Consider the following 15,623-nt stretch of genomic DNA (forward strand, 5'->3'; position numbering starts at 1 on the left):
CAGTGCTCTCTTAGAGATGTACCCGTGAAGCAGAAATGGGAATACAGTGGTACCTTGGGTTACGTTACCTCTGGGTAACGTAATTTCAAGTTACGAACACGGCAAACCCGGAAGTGCATACTTCCGGGTTTCGCCATGCGCACATGTGCAGAAGCACTCTGCAGAAGTGGCGCCTCTAGATACTGACTTTTCGAGGTAAGTACAGACCCCAGGGACAAATTAAGTTCGTATCCGGAGGGTCCACTGTACTGCTTTGCAACTGCTTCAAATGATGCACTTTCAATGATGAAAGCTGGGAAGCACATTTGTCAAGATGGGCATCAGCTGCTTCCCTTAAGACTGGAGAGTGAGTGGCATTTAACATTCAGAGAAAAGAGTGATGTTGTGACATGGCTCATGGCAGCAAGGGTTGGAACGGCTGACTGCCTTGGGAACTGAAGAGCATGCTGTTTGCTCTGTCACAAAAAAATGGTCCTGCAGTCAAAAGTAGGAACTGCTGCCTGGCAGGTGGAATGCTGAGCTATGGTCACAGGCCAGGGTATTGGGGAAGCAATTGGGAAAAGAAGAGGAGAAATGGGGGTTGACTCTGGAATTGCAGCAACCGTCTTGGAGGAAGCTCCCATGATAGGAATGAGCCAGTCGTCACTCCTACAGCTCTAAGTTGGGAAAGACACAAATCATGGCACCAGTGTATTATGAAAAAGTTATAATTATTTTTATGTATTGTTTTAGTTTATTTGTTTTTGCAGTTGTTTATTTTGTATTTTAGCTGTGAACTGCATTGTGATCTTGTGTGAAGAAGAATATATAAACAGGAATGAATGAATGAATAAATAAATAGTTTGGGAGTCATGGGAATTTCCAAGGCCTTCCCAGACTCATCCTGTTCTTAGAAATGGGACTCTGTATCTCACTAGGAAGTACAGAAACATTACTGCATGGCTTGTTGCATGTGAAATATTTATAACTATCAGCCCAATCTGCCATTCAAAGCAAGTGAAGAAGATAGTTCAACCTTGGGACATGACACAAAACAGGGAACCATACATTTACATGTTCTTGTTTCTGTAAGCAGATTACAAATTCATCTACAGAGACTCCTAGTATTATAAGTTTATCATAACCAGAATCATGCTTGAAAGTAAGAAAATGCTGCCATTTTAGAAGCAATATGTAGAGGTTTTTTTAAATTTTTTAAAAATGCAATACTGTGTTAATCTACACTTTTGTTTCAGTAAAATTATCACACAAGAACAAAAAAGGAACATATTTTACCACTTACTTTCTTTGCAACAGCAATGCAATTTCTGTCTGAACTTTCATATATTCTTGTGCCATTTTACAGTGCTGTTCAAACACAGCCATAGATTCTGAGTTTGGACATGGCTGTAAAGGCTGAAAATAAAATCAAACATGTTAAAAATGAACCAACTGTTATCTCAACACACATCATGTCAAACCTTCTCTTTTTAAATTCAAGGGAACTAAACTATATCCAGAAAACATCTTCGCAGACCTAGGCAAACATGAAGTATACCAGAGTATTATTTTATAATCTGTAAAAGAAATATATGTGGGCAACTATTTAGCGATCATCATGACTGATGAAGCGTTTCAAGTAGCAGCCCACCCTGCTCTGGATGTCTACGTCATCCCTGGGATGGGTGACCATGCAGTTACCAATGCGCTCCTACTTGGTACTTCTTCAGCACAGAGTGTGGGATAAGAGGCTAGTGTTGGCAAGATGTAACTCTAACTTTCTGAGCTGGGTTGTCAGGGCAGCAGTTCGTTGCATCAGGTCAATTTATTCAGACATAAAGACCAGAGACTACATTTTGCATAGCTAGCTTTTTGGCTAATCAAACCAATTGCAACAGTACCCCTTTTAAAAAACAAACAAAAACAAAACTATTTTAAACATGCACATGCTAAATTTGGCTCGATTCCTGCATGTACACCAGTATAATTACCCCCGCCCCAAATTTCCTGACAACCTAGCAGTTTGAAAGTGCGCCAGTTCAAGTAGATAAATAGGTACCGCTACGGTGGGAATGTAAATGGCGTTTCCGTGTGCTGCTTTGGTTCGCCAGAAGTGGCTTGGTCATGCTGGCCACATGACCCGGAAGCTGTATGCCAGCTCCCTTGGCCAGTAAAGTGAGATGAGATGAGCGCCGCAATCCCAGAGTTGTCTGCAACTGGACCTAATGGTCAGGGGTCCCTTTACCTTTTTACCCACCAAAATGGACAAAATATTGAAGATAATTGTATCATCTTTTAATTTATTTATTAATAGGTTGTGTATTGTATGCTTCTCTTTGTAAGAAGCCTGGAAAAGAGCTTTTGCCATTAAAGGTGGCCTAAACATATTAAGCAAAAACGGAAATCACAGAATGATTTTACCTGCAATTGGTGATCTAATGTAAGATATGCCATTGGGATGGAGTTATCAGACCCATTGGTATCTGTTGGAAAAAAGACAGGTATTTTGAGTTTCAAGTGTGCAAAGTGACATCAATGCATGTTGGAAGTTCTCAAAGTCCTACATAGACATAGGTTTCATGAGGAAATGATACAGGGTACTTTCACATGACTAAGTGCCACATCGTACTTGTTATCTATCTCTACATGATGGCTGCATTTATGGCTTGCTGACTATACTAACTGATCATGCAGTGAAGTATTTAATGAGCAACTACAACAACACAGAACTGTAAAGCTGTTGGAGTGTATTGTCAGATATCTATCCTGTACCTTTAGTATCTAGGTGCTTTCAAGTAGTCTAATAATAATGAATGCAGTGGAGATATATTTATAAAAATAGTGTTTTTGTTGCTGTTAAATCCTCTTATTCTTTTTTCAAGGAGCTTACATCTACATACAGCAGGTTTCTAGAGTCTTCCTCCAACTAGGCCTGTTCAATTTCAAAACCACATAAAAAGGTCACTTTTCCTCTCATCATACAATAATGAAAATGGCCATTATGTTGTACTTGGTCTACTGAGTGGTTTGGGCGGCGGCGGCGGCGGCGGGGGTGTGTGTGTGTGTGTGTCAGCAAAATAGCAATCCAAATCTACCCCAAAATCTATCCAAATCTTTTTGCAAAAGGCAGATAGATATTTCTTTGCACCAGCTACTGACTTTTGCAACTTGATTTTAACAGGCAAACATGTATAAACACCTCTAAGCAGTTAAAATTACCAAAGTTAATTAGAATTTTAAAATAATACAATTGAAAATTCAGGGCAAAAGTGTAGTCCTTATTTTAAGGATGGTTACTAAGACTTTTGCAGCCATTGCTGTCATCAGCTAGTATTGATCTGCAAGGAGAAAAATCACACAATAGCCAGTTAGCACTCCAGCTGAAATAGCAATATTGGGGTGATTAACTCCTTGCACAAATCTCTGTACAAACAATACTACAATTTCAGTACTGCCATCTCCACATGTATTGTATATGTAGGAATTTGTAATAGCATTCGCTTACAATGGCCCTCAGGAATCTACAAGATGCTGACAATAGCATCTTTTTTCATGCACATACAGAACTGCTCATGTACATAAGTTTCCTTGTTCTCTTAAGTCAAGGCATACTTTGCATAGGCAACGAGGATTCTCTGTTGTGAAAACAAGGTATTCTGTTACTCATAAAAGATGCAATCCTTTCAGGTGCAAAGCTGTGTGTGTGGCGTGCACAAACATTGCAGTCCTATATGTGCAGCAGGGTAGCTGAATACAGCTCCCAGAAGCAATCCCTGCTCCAGCATCCTACTAAAGGGAAAGAGTCCAGAACAGAGACCTTTTTGTAGTTATATCTGCAGAGATGAACAGAGTCTTTTCAACAATCCCATTATGATCTCTTCTTCCCAAAGAAGCTGGGCATCTTTGTTTTCATTTTAGAAATGGTAAAGGATTTTTCGTTCTAGAAGGGGTGTGAATGTGTGGGGGTGGTGGGGACTGGGGACGAGGCTACATTTTTATAATATGAACCGTTGGATTGCCAATCTGCTATGCTTTCTTCAGGATTTTAATTTTATTGTTTTGTATTTTGTTTAGTGTGCTTATTATAGTTGTTTTATGCCATGTTGGAAGCTGCCCTGGGGACTCCCAGGGACAGGATGTAAATTCCCCCAAGTAAAATAAAAAGTTGGTGCTTTTGGACCATGTGTATATACACATTTTGGAGGTATTTATTTATTTCATAAAATTTATATGTTGCCTGATTGTAAAAAACCACCCCCCCCCCAAAAAAAACCCAAGGCACTTTTGCAGCAGTATGTGAACCACTGGTAAAAGTTGTTTCTTCAGGTTAGCTTGAAAAAAAATCATTATGGAACAGTCATGTTTACAAAGCATTTCTTTTCTAATATTGAGTATTCATTATCACAAGAATTGGACATTTACTATCTAATAAGAAACAACAGTTTGATTACAGTACACTGTATACAAAATGTCCATTTCTACATTATTTTGCAGTTGGATGTAATAATGCTAGAAGTACAGGTGGAAGACAGGAGTGCCTGGCGTGCTCTGGTCCATGGGGTCACTAAGAGTTGGACATGACTAAATGACTAAACAACAACACAGATGGTAATTTACATTGCCGAAGTCAATGTAGTTATTAACACTAGAAGCACTGGGAATAAACTTGGGAAGAGTCTGATGTAGGATAACATTCACAATCAATTAAGCCTGTCTTAAATGAAGGCATGTACATAAATGATGTACAACTTGTACATGTACATTTTTATTATATGTTTTATGCTAAAAAGTAACTTACATACAGCATTGGAAGAACACATTTTGTAACAAAAATTTGACACACAGCACAATGTCCGACAGTCCTGGCTCCAGGTTTTTGCATAAAAAATTAGCGGGTTCCTGTAAAATACAAATGATCACCCTCCCATGGTTCAGCACTACTGATGGAGAGCAAGCAAGTGATCAGGTGACAGCAGCAGCTTTCTCTCCCTCTGTGATGTAGTTGAGTATTTTAGATGATGCTGTGGCCTTTGGCTAGAGCAATAAAGCTTCTGATTATGGTGCGGACACAAGAGGCCAAATAAGGAGCCGCAGTCACAGCTGTAGCAACACACTCACTTGCCCTATGGTAGATGCCTAGCAGGGACTCACATTGATTTTGAACCTGAAGTTGATAAAGTTTAATACACACAAGCCTTGTGTGTAAATCACTACGCAAACACAGTACTTCTCAAGAGCGAGCATTGATACTTCCAAAGCCAAACCCAACTTTACCTGTAGAGTCATCAGGTGTCCATGGAAGACTGCGAGCTGGCTTTTCAGAGGTTGGTCCCGAGGTAGTGATCATTCTCACACTAGGACTAGATGATCTACTGTTGTTCCTGCTTTCCTGTATGAAGACATTTTTTTTTAAAAAAACCCCCAAATTATTATCTTAAGCACATTGCAATTTCAGAACAACACTGTTGAAAATCTGAAATTTCTTGATTGCCAGATCAGTTAATTTTCATGAACATTTGAGAGGTTTGCTTCCCCTTGAAATAAAGAAAACAATAATATAAAAAACATGTGAAGCAGTCCACAAGTTTCAGGAGTCATTCTTCCATGATGTTTTTCTACACGTTTCATCAGAGCTCAGGGACTTTCTAGTGAAGGGGACAGGGGAATATACTGCTGTCAGAAAAGAGTAGAGCTAAAAAAGCAGCAATGCCTCTTCTCCAACCCACCCACTTGGTGCCAAAGGACATATTCTTCCTCCCACTGAAAATAGCCGGTGTGGCCTCCCATCCTCAGTTTAGACTGACACCATAATGCAGCAAAGGCTTAAAGTCCCCCTTTCCCCATACCATGATACTGATGTGGTTTGCAGCCCCTGCTGACTATTTAACGTCAAGAACAAAGGAAAAAATAATTGCATACAAGGGCTATGGCCCTCAGAAGTTGGCTTCTACCCTTTTAAAACATGGTGGGGTTTTGAGGGGGGAGGGGGTTATTGGGCTATTGTTTTTATTTTGATTATATATTTGTGTTTTATATTCTGATTTTGTTCTGTGAACCGCCCTGAGACCGCCGGGTATAGGGCAGTATATAAATTCAATTAACAACAAACAACAACAACAGTATAACATCATGTAAATAAAAATCAGGATCTATGGGGAAAATAAACAGCACTATTCATCAACCAAATAAACATGGAATGGTAGGCTGGGTTAAGTGAAAGGATTCTTGGGACAAGATTGCATCAGACACAATAACCCTGCTGAAAAATGCAAAATTACAAGAACTGGCCGTAAAGGGGAACAAAGTTAGCAAGGACAAATTATTGTCATGGAAAACGAGGAGTGTTGCCCATCCTTTGGAATGTGTACACCTCTTACCTCTGCCCTGCTCCAGTCCAATCAAAACTTCTCTGTACATTTATGGATGGGCTTCTTAGAGCCCAAAGTAGGAAAAGTGCTAAGGTTATCAATGGCTACATTACACCTCTGCTACACTTCCAGGATCAGAACCGGCATGACTCTGAATACTGGTTACTGAGAAACCGCAGCAGAAGACGGCTAGAGTGCTCATGTCCTGTTTGCAGGGTTGCCAGAGACATCTGGGTGGTCACTAATGGAAACAAGATGCAAGACTCGATAGACCTTTGGTCTAATCCAGTGGGGCTCTTCTTCTTATAATACATGCATAGGTAATGTGTGGGCATTAATGTCCAGACGGATGGTTGTTAAAGAATATACAGAGAATTCATTGAAGGACTAATGTTATTAAACACTTTGCACCAAAATTCTGGTTGGCTTGTGGTGTGCTCCCATCTCAATGGGGAGAAAAGATTTAATCCCTGTTCTATGCTGATACAAATACAGGTGGAGCACAAGTATTAATTATGAAGGCCATGATCACACATTTCACAAAAAATAAAATGAAAAGCACCTAGGCAGCACGCATGCTGCCATTACTAGTTTGACACTAACCATATTCAAAACAAATGAATCAATGTTACTCATGCTACTGACGTTTAAAGACTGTTGCCTGACATTCCATTAGCTCAGGTATAAAAATTAAAAACACAAAACGTAAAACATTTCATTTCCCTCCTTCCAATGATTTCACTCTAAGCCACTAAGGACAGAGTGATGGGATGATATGTCTTTGGTATGTGCATATGTACTCAGAAATGTCACCTCAAATGACAAGGTGAAACTATGGATAAGTCAGTAGTTGTATTTTCCCTAAACACAAGTTTGAGTGCTTTCAAATTCACATCGGTTTTGAAAAGTTTTACAGTAAAGCAATGAAGCTGAAGAATTCTAAGTTTTATAAATAAAGGTTTGTGCAGGCAAGAAATTGCTCTCAAATTTAGCCAAATATCAAGTAGTATAGTTAAAAAATAGTAATTAACAGCATCATATGCATAGTCAACAATAAACATTTTCAATGAAAGCTCATACCAAGAACTGACTTAGTTGATCTTTAAGGTGCTACTGGAAGGAATTTTTTTTGTTTTGACTATGGCAGACCAACACGGCTACCTATCTGTAACATTTTCAATGGGTAGCGTTAACAGAACTTGCAATCTTTTTAGGCATGTTGGGCGTTTTTCGCTTGGAACCAATTCCTACTATGTACAATGCCATTTTCTCACCTGGAATAATACATAGGGATTTAGGCTTGTTTTACCATTACTAAGTCTTACCAAAAGGCAAGCAAATATACTTTAGACTATAGCAAAGGAGAGACAATATTGTGAAACTTTTCTTGCCAGTTTAAGCATCTTTAACGCAGTACAGAGCTATGGTAGAGGTTCTTCAAAGCTGTAAATTGCACTTTCACAATTCTAGTGCTCTTCAGGTATTTTATAATTTTAATTTGGTGGTTTCAATTTGAAAAGAGTTGCTCACCCACAAAAACATTTTTTTAAAAAAAGTAAAATAAAATAATATTAGACAATCATTTAATGAACCAACTATGATCTTCAAGGGAAAAACAAGCTTTTTTACCTGGTTGGAATCTGTTCCAGCAACACTAAGGTCTTGAATAGATCTGCGCCTCTGTTGTCCGTTGCCTGCTGATGAGAGAAAGAAAAAAAAGAAAGGAGCTGAAATGCACTCAAACAAAATAAGGGTGTGACTGTTGCAGAAAGAGCTTGGAATTTGTACAGATCCAGCGAGAGGGAGAGAAAGAGTGTGTTTGTATATGGGGAGGAGTGGGGGAGAGCAGAAAGACAGCTGCAAAGTTTTAAGAAGAAGAAGGAAAAAAAAAACACACCCTGCACACTGGCGTGTCAACAGAAAGCATATCCTAATACAATAACCACTCCTATCCCATGAATAGCTTCTGCACTTTCCTTCACCATCTTCTGTCACATGTGCTTTAACAGGCTTAGTGCTTGGGGGGCTGGCACTGATGACGACATCTATTTCAAGGAGGTTACGTTATGGGGATTTCTAGAGCACGGCTACTACGATAAGATGCTGCCAGTTTTCTCACTTCTTTGGATTAGTAAGCAAAATGAGTAATCAGCAGTACTGACCTGCAAATCATAATTTTGCTCTCTCTTACAGGAAAGGCCAACCCAATTTCTATTCCAGTTATAATGCTCCTGTTTAGTTGCCAAGAATCATATTATACTTATTTGTCCCATTCTTGAAAATGTAGCCAGTTTTTTTAAATTAAAAAATTAATGGCTATATGTGATATATATATACATTGTTTAAATCTGCAAGCCAATAAAATAACAAAAGATCACAATTTTTGGGTCTGCAGCATTTCCGCTAGCATTTTGCTATTCTAATGATCATTGTTTATGCTGCTTCTGGGATGAGAGATCAGTTGTCCAAAGGAAACACCAACACATTGAAATTAACAGCTGACACAATACTTAGGATTCTTCAGTCTTTGAAGGTTACATTACATAACATTTTTGTTTTAGAAAAACACAGACCAGCGGTAACGCAAGCAACCACTCCAACAATGAGAAGCACATGCATTCAGCGTCCTTCAATTGATCATTCTGTTTTACAACATGCAGTTTGGCTTTATACGAGGCCTCAATGTTGATTAAAATGACCTAGGAACTTATTTCCAGTTTGAATATAAGCGGGATAAAAAGGAAGAGAACAACCCAGTTTTCTGAATAATGTCTTGCTTAACATCTTGGGTTTCCCTTGAGTTACACACCACCAAAAGGAGTATATATTTGGACGGCTTGTTACCCATTTCTCCCAAAGGATTTTGATTTAACAAGTTATTTAAAAAAATACAGAAAGGGAATCAGATACTTTAAAAGTTTTTAGAACTTTAGAGCAAATTGATATTGTGAGCAGCAAAGCGGTTCAGAATTTCTGCGCCACTTCTGAAAATATCAATTACAGAGTACTGACACACACAAGTGCTTGACTTCCAGGTCAACTACACAAACTTCCCAAGAACTGCCTAAGTGGTCCGTGATCTGCTCCTTAAAAAGCATGCAGCAGCCTGTCATTAAGAAAATGATTATTAGGAGTTTACATTGGGAAGCACAACTTGTGATGTTTTTTTAAAAAAAGCAGTTGCTCATTAACAGATTTATGCAGTTGGTTACAGGCTCTAGCAACTTAGCATGGACCTCAAGATGATCCACTCATGACTGATGTAACAATTATGTCCACATTTCATTCAACAGCTCCGTTCTAAAATTAGCTTAACTGAAATAAACTTGTAAAAAATATCTGGAATTCCCATTCTCCTTTCAGATTAGCAACATTTGTGAATCTAAAGAACCCAGCACATGTGCTGCTGAAACATTATATCATGGCCACCAAAAAGTTAAAATAATCAGGGTGGGGTAGAATTAAAAATGCCTTTATATATTTATATTCAAGAAGGTTGTGCTCTGTAGCACTGACGACACCAAACTGCTTTAAATGAGAAACCTCCAGATTAGCAGCATGAGATTTAAAGCAAGCTGTTAGGCTAAGGCATTTTCATTGCAGTTAACTAGTACTGGCATAGGGCAAGCAGCTCAAGCACAGCCAAACAAACAGGAAATCGATAAATACTTGTTGCTCCTGGATCAATATCAGCTTAGGGGTCCAGCCATAAAAACACAAGCTTCCAGCACGGAAATCAGTTAGCTCCAGTTATAAACACTGCCCTTGAACACAACTCAGAAACTTCAACTGGTCCAAAATGCAGCAGCCAGATTATATGCCTTTAGAATGCATATAACCCATTCTAAAACAGCTACATTGGTTGCCAGTTCATTTCCAGGCCCAATTCACGATGCTCACATTACTGTTTAAAACCCCTCAAATGATTAGGCCCCAAATATTTGACAGACCGCCTCCTTTCCTATAGACCCTCTTGGGTATTAAAATAAGCAGGTCTTGGTATTTCTGCCACCGTCAGAAGTCCTGGTGGTGCCCCCAGGAGAGCATTTTCTGTGGCACCCAAAGTATGTCTGCCACCTTCACTATACAGCTTTTAGTGAATGCTGAAAAGGCATCTCTTTACATTGGCCTTTAACACCTGAGATGCGTGTTTCAGGACACCTGTGACTGCAATTTGTTTTAAGTGTTTTTAATACTGAATTTTAAATTGTTGTAAACCACACTGCTGGCGAAGAGCAGGCAGTAAATTTAATAAATATTACTACTACTACTATTTTTTAGAAGTAACCATCTTACTCTTTACGAACCGAAAACAATGCTGTTAAAACACAAGAGAATATCCTACTGCAAGGAGTGCCATTCAAGTGATTATGTAATTGGGGGTAAAAGGTAAAGAGAAGCCTTTAAAAAGAACCATAACCCTAAATGTTAATGATAGGTAAACAAATTTTGGGTGGGGAGATACTTAACATGTGTACTGACCACCAATCAATACATGTGTTTCTTTACTTTAAATTCTGGTTCAAATCCTTCCCCTGAGAAGTTTAGTGAAGTGTTATAGATACTGTAGAATCTGTCACTCTAGCTGTTTTAGTTGAGGGATTGTGGCAAAGGATACATTCCACAGTATACAGAAGCATGAGTAAATTCAAAGGGCTTAAATCAGGGTTATCAATGAGGCACTTTTGGGCACCAGTGTGCCTGCCAGTACCTCCTATGGTGCCTGCAACAGGTCTCAGTAAATGTCCCATCAAAAATCTGGATAGAATGAGAATAAATGTCATTTTTGTCCTGTTGCTGTTTGCCCTATTTTGGCCTCTCCTACATGTCCCCTGAAACATGACCACACTTCATGCTCACCCTTTTGTTGTGAGCAGAGAAAAGGTGCAAATATGGCAATGGCTTATTATCTGAGGGAGAGGGGTCTGCACCATTTTGTGGTCCTGTCACTTTCTGCTCTTTTAGATATGGCAGCCATTTTGTGCTATGCCCCCTGGCAGCCATTTTATGACGGGCACTCATGGCACTGCCTCCAAATAACGAATGTGCCCCAAAAGATTGACAATCCCTGCTTTTAATTATACTACAACCTCACAACTGCAACTTGCTAATGAACTAGTATACTTGCATATTTTGTTAACTCTGCATTTTAAGTGAATTGGATTTGTGCTTCCTGGATTTATGGAATGGAATGCATTAACCCTTTGTTTTTCACAAATCTTGACACAAAATAAATACCAAAATGCATACAAATAATGTGCACCTTGTGAAGAAATGTTTAAAATAATGCATATTTTTGTGCTGTTTAAAATAAACTTGGACTGTTCTGGAAATGAGATACATGAAATAATATTGTGAAACTGGCACAACCAGAAATAGATTGATCTGAGCCAACAGTGAATCCCAAAGTAAAAAACACAGGAAATATGTAAAAAATAATAATGCAAATACCATCCTGTGCAAAACATTTATGAATGAATGTTTGGCATGCCAATTTTCCTCATAAACATATATGAAAAACAGGTTCAATGACTGAACCTGTTTGAAAATACTGTATTTCATTCATCTGAAAAGGTGATCTCCATGCCTACAGAAGTTTATGATTGAATTCATTTGTTACTGTTGTACCAGAAACACTTGGATTGCTGAGAATGTAATGAAGAAGTTCCTAACCACTTGTCACCAGATTCCTTATCACTTGGGCAAGAGCAGAGGTGTTGGCCTTTGTTTCCAGGCCAAGTTCTAGGCTATGCATCATACCTTGACTATTTAGAATTCCTTTCAAAACTTTCTTTGCTATGTCCTAAGACATCGCATAACATTGTATTCATTTTTTAACTCAGGGTGTAATAGAACTTTTATAAAGTATTTGGTACATGAAATTCGCTAAGCTATTTGGCTAGGAATAACTACTATATGAAGGTCATTTGTTAAGAATGTTTTGATTGTCACTTTGTTTCTGTATATTTGTCAATCTTACATAGAGCATTCATTACTCAACAGGCGTCATTCCTATTTAATTATAAAGTTGACAAAAATAGACTTGGACCCTAAAATAAATCAAGAAGTTCAGAGAGAATGCTTCCTGTCCCCTCCTTTCCAGCACTGCACTCTGTATAAGATTCTTATTGCTAACACTTCCCTGTACTGTCACGTGATTTGAATAAGATCTATAAAACCAACCCAGATACTTGTTGGAAAATGTCACTCTACCACAGGAGCTAACTCATACATGTGGTAGCATTTTCTGAGATAAGAAGCTTTGGCTATCAAGTAAAAACAGCTGTCATGAGAAAGAAAGAAAGAAAGAAAGAAAGAAAGAAAGAAAGAAAGAAAGAAAGAAAGAAATGGCTTGGATCCCAAGGTTGCAGAAGGAGACATTTCCATCCTTCCCAGAAGCCCGCTAAAAGTCTCTCCCAAGGCTAAGGTGAGGTACAGGGCAGTGGGGTGGGAGAAGGAACTGCAATATATATATATATATATATATATATATATATATATATATATGCTTTCGTAGATTTTCACGGGTACAGGAATGCAGGTTTTGGTGTCCTCGGGTGTCTTCCCGTGTAAAAGTTGGGGTGTCTAGGCGACGTTTCGACGAGGTCTCACTCGTCATCTTCAGGCTGGTGCTTTCGGCTTCTTGTTACTGGAACAGAGCGGGATCTCAATGTTTGAGTTCCTATAAATACTGTAGAGGGGGTGTGGTGTCTAGCCTCCAATGTTCTGGGCAGAGAGGAAGTTCCCAGGCTAGTGTGCCTTTTCTTCTTTTGTTCCTTAATTACTTGAGAGATACCTTGAGTGATTTCTTGAGTGATATCCTGAGTACCACTTAGGTGGGTCATTAGGTGTGGATTAGTTGCTAAAGTCTTTGTGTCTTGACCTCTTGAACTTTGTGAAGAGTTTTCCTGAGAAGATGGCTGTATTGCACTTAGTTGTGCTTTGGCTTGGCTTCGTGTATAGGGGCGAGCTGTGGTTTTGTGGCTTGTGTCAGCCAGATCTGTGTAGGGATTGCAGGGGGGTGCAGCATCCGGAGGTGCCACCATGGATTGGCTACTGGATGGTGTCAGTAATTCATCTGTGGAGAGGGTCTGGGTTTGGGTCTGGTGTGGTTGATTGGTGTTGGCGTTCTGTGTGCCTCTGGATCTGGTGTCAGTTTTTGTGGGGAGGGCTAATTTCCAGATGTCTGGCAAGCGGGATGTGTCGTCACGCTTGTTCATGTTGTGAGGGTGTTTCTCTATCTCGATGGCTTCCATGATTATTCTCTTGTGGTGATGTTCCGTGTTAAAGAGCAATTTGGAATCTGCAAAATTAATTTCGTGTCCTGTTTCTTTCATGTGTTGGAAAAGAGAGGAAGTTTTTTCTTCTTTTTTGACGGCATTCTTGTGTTCTGCGATACGTGCATTTATTCGTCTGTTTGTTTGTCCAATGTACGTGGCTGGGCAGACTTTGCAGGGTATTTCATAGATCCCTTGGTTTTCCAACTGGATTTTATCCTTGGGGTTTCTGAGGACAAATAAACTCCGTAGCCAAGACTCTCATCTCCAGAACCAAACGCCTGGCTGACAAAGACCACTTGACAACTGAGTTACAGAATCTCTCAAATGTGTTAATTGCCAATGGATACCAGCAAAACAGGATTACGAAGCTAATCCAAAAGGAAACACCCCCCAAAAACCAAGACACAGAAGAAAACAATGGCATGGCCCTCCTTCCTTATATCAAGGGCACTACAGATAAAATTAGCAAAATCCTCCATAAACACAATATCAAAACAGCCTTTTGCACCAACCAAAAAATAGCCAATATCCTCAGAAACCCCAAGGATAAAATCCAGTTGGAAAACCAAGGGATCTATGAAATACCCTGCAAAGTCTGCCCAGCCACGTACATTGGACAAACAAACAGACGAATAAATGCACGTATCGCAGAACACAAGAATGCCGTCAAAAAAGAAGAAAAAACTTCCTCTCTTTTCCAACACATGAAAGAAACAGGACACGAAATTAATTTTGCAGATTCCAAATTGCTCTTTAACACGGAACATCACCACAAGAGAATAATCATGGAAGCCATCGAGATAGAGAAACACCCTCACAACATGAACAAGCGTGACGACACATCCCGCTTGCCAGACATCTGGAAATTAGCCCTCCCCACAAAAACTGACACCAGATCCAGAGGCACACAGAACGCCAACACCAATCAACCACACCAGACCCAAACCCAGACCCTCTCCACAGATGAATTACTGACACCATCCAGTAGCCAATCCATGGTGGCACCTCCGGATGCTGCACCCCCCTGCAATCCCTACACAGATCTGGCTGACACAAGCCACAAAACCACAGCTCGCCCCTATACACGAAGCCAAGCCAAAGCACAACTAAGTGCAATACAGCCATCTTCTCAGGAAAACTCTTCACAAAGTTCAAGAGGTCAAGACACAAAGACTTTAGCAACTAATCCACACCTAATGACCCACCTAAGTGGTACTCAGGATATCACTCAAGAAATCACTCAAGGTATCTCTCAAGTAATTAAGGAACAAAAGAAGAAAAGGCACACTAGCCTGGGAACTTCCTCTCTGCCCAGAACATTGGAGGCTAGACACCACACCCCCTCTACAGTATTTATAGGAACTCAAACATTGAGATCCCGCTCTGTTCCAGTAACAAGAAGCCGAAAGCACCAGCCTGAAGATGACGAGTGAGACCTCGTCGAAACGTCGCCTAGACACCCCAACTTTTACACGGGAAGACACCCGAGGACACCAAAACCTGCATATATATATATATATATATATATATATATATATATATATATGAGAGAGCCCAGGTAACTTCTGTGGGTGAGGCATGCATCCGGTTTTGAACTGCTTCTTGCTTCATAGCTCAGCCCATTCAGAAAGGCCCACCAAACTTTCAGACGTCTGGGGGAATACAGGAAAGTGCTCTTTTGCCAATCCCTTTCTCTGAGCACTTATTATGTTCCAATACATTGTTGTAAATTACTTATGACTGGAAACTTAATTATTGTTGCAAACTTAACTAAGGATGAGACTGTTCCAAAGTGTGAAGAAAGTATATAGTGTTTTGAGCACTTCAACTTAAAAACATGTTAAATTGAGAGAAGGAAGTCACAGTAACAAGACATCTGTGACAGAATAGCAACTTTTTGGAGAAGAAAATATATTAATGTACATGTGTACCTGTGTTTTTTTAATAACAAGTGTGTCTCTTTCTGAAATCTGATTGTATCCATCGACCAGTGGAC

General features: G+C 39.5%; 1 protein-coding gene across 6 annotated transcripts in view; it reads right to left on the reverse strand.

Annotated features, from left to right (window-relative positions):
• Positions 1-15,623, reverse strand: part of MAP3K7 (mitogen-activated protein kinase kinase kinase 7) — a 40,922-nt gene that overhangs the window by 4,263 nt on the left and 21,036 nt on the right. For 4 of the 6 annotated variants that reach the window (XR_014561920.1, XR_014561921.1, XM_083730368.1 and 1 more), the window contains 4 exons: positions 7,977-8,044; positions 5,254-5,368; positions 2,401-2,462; positions 1,283-1,395 (listed from right to left, as the gene is read on the reverse strand). Coding sequence is in view for 3 of the 6 variants with exons in the window: in XM_083730368.1 (XP_083586494.1) it covers positions 1,283-1,395; positions 2,401-2,462; positions 5,254-5,368; positions 7,977-8,044 (358 nt within the window). In the remaining 3 variants the exon portion in view is untranslated. The remainder of the gene's footprint in view (positions 1-1,282; positions 1,396-2,400; positions 2,463-5,253; positions 5,369-7,976; positions 8,045-15,623) is intronic. The other 2 variants (XR_014561922.1, XM_083730369.1) reach the window with 1 other exon arrangement.

Source organism: Podarcis gaigeae (genome assembly GCF_964106915.1).
Source record: "Podarcis gaigeae genome assembly, chromosome: 3".
NCBI classification, from domain to species: Eukaryota; Metazoa; Chordata; class Lepidosauria; order Squamata; family Lacertidae; genus Podarcis; species Podarcis gaigeae.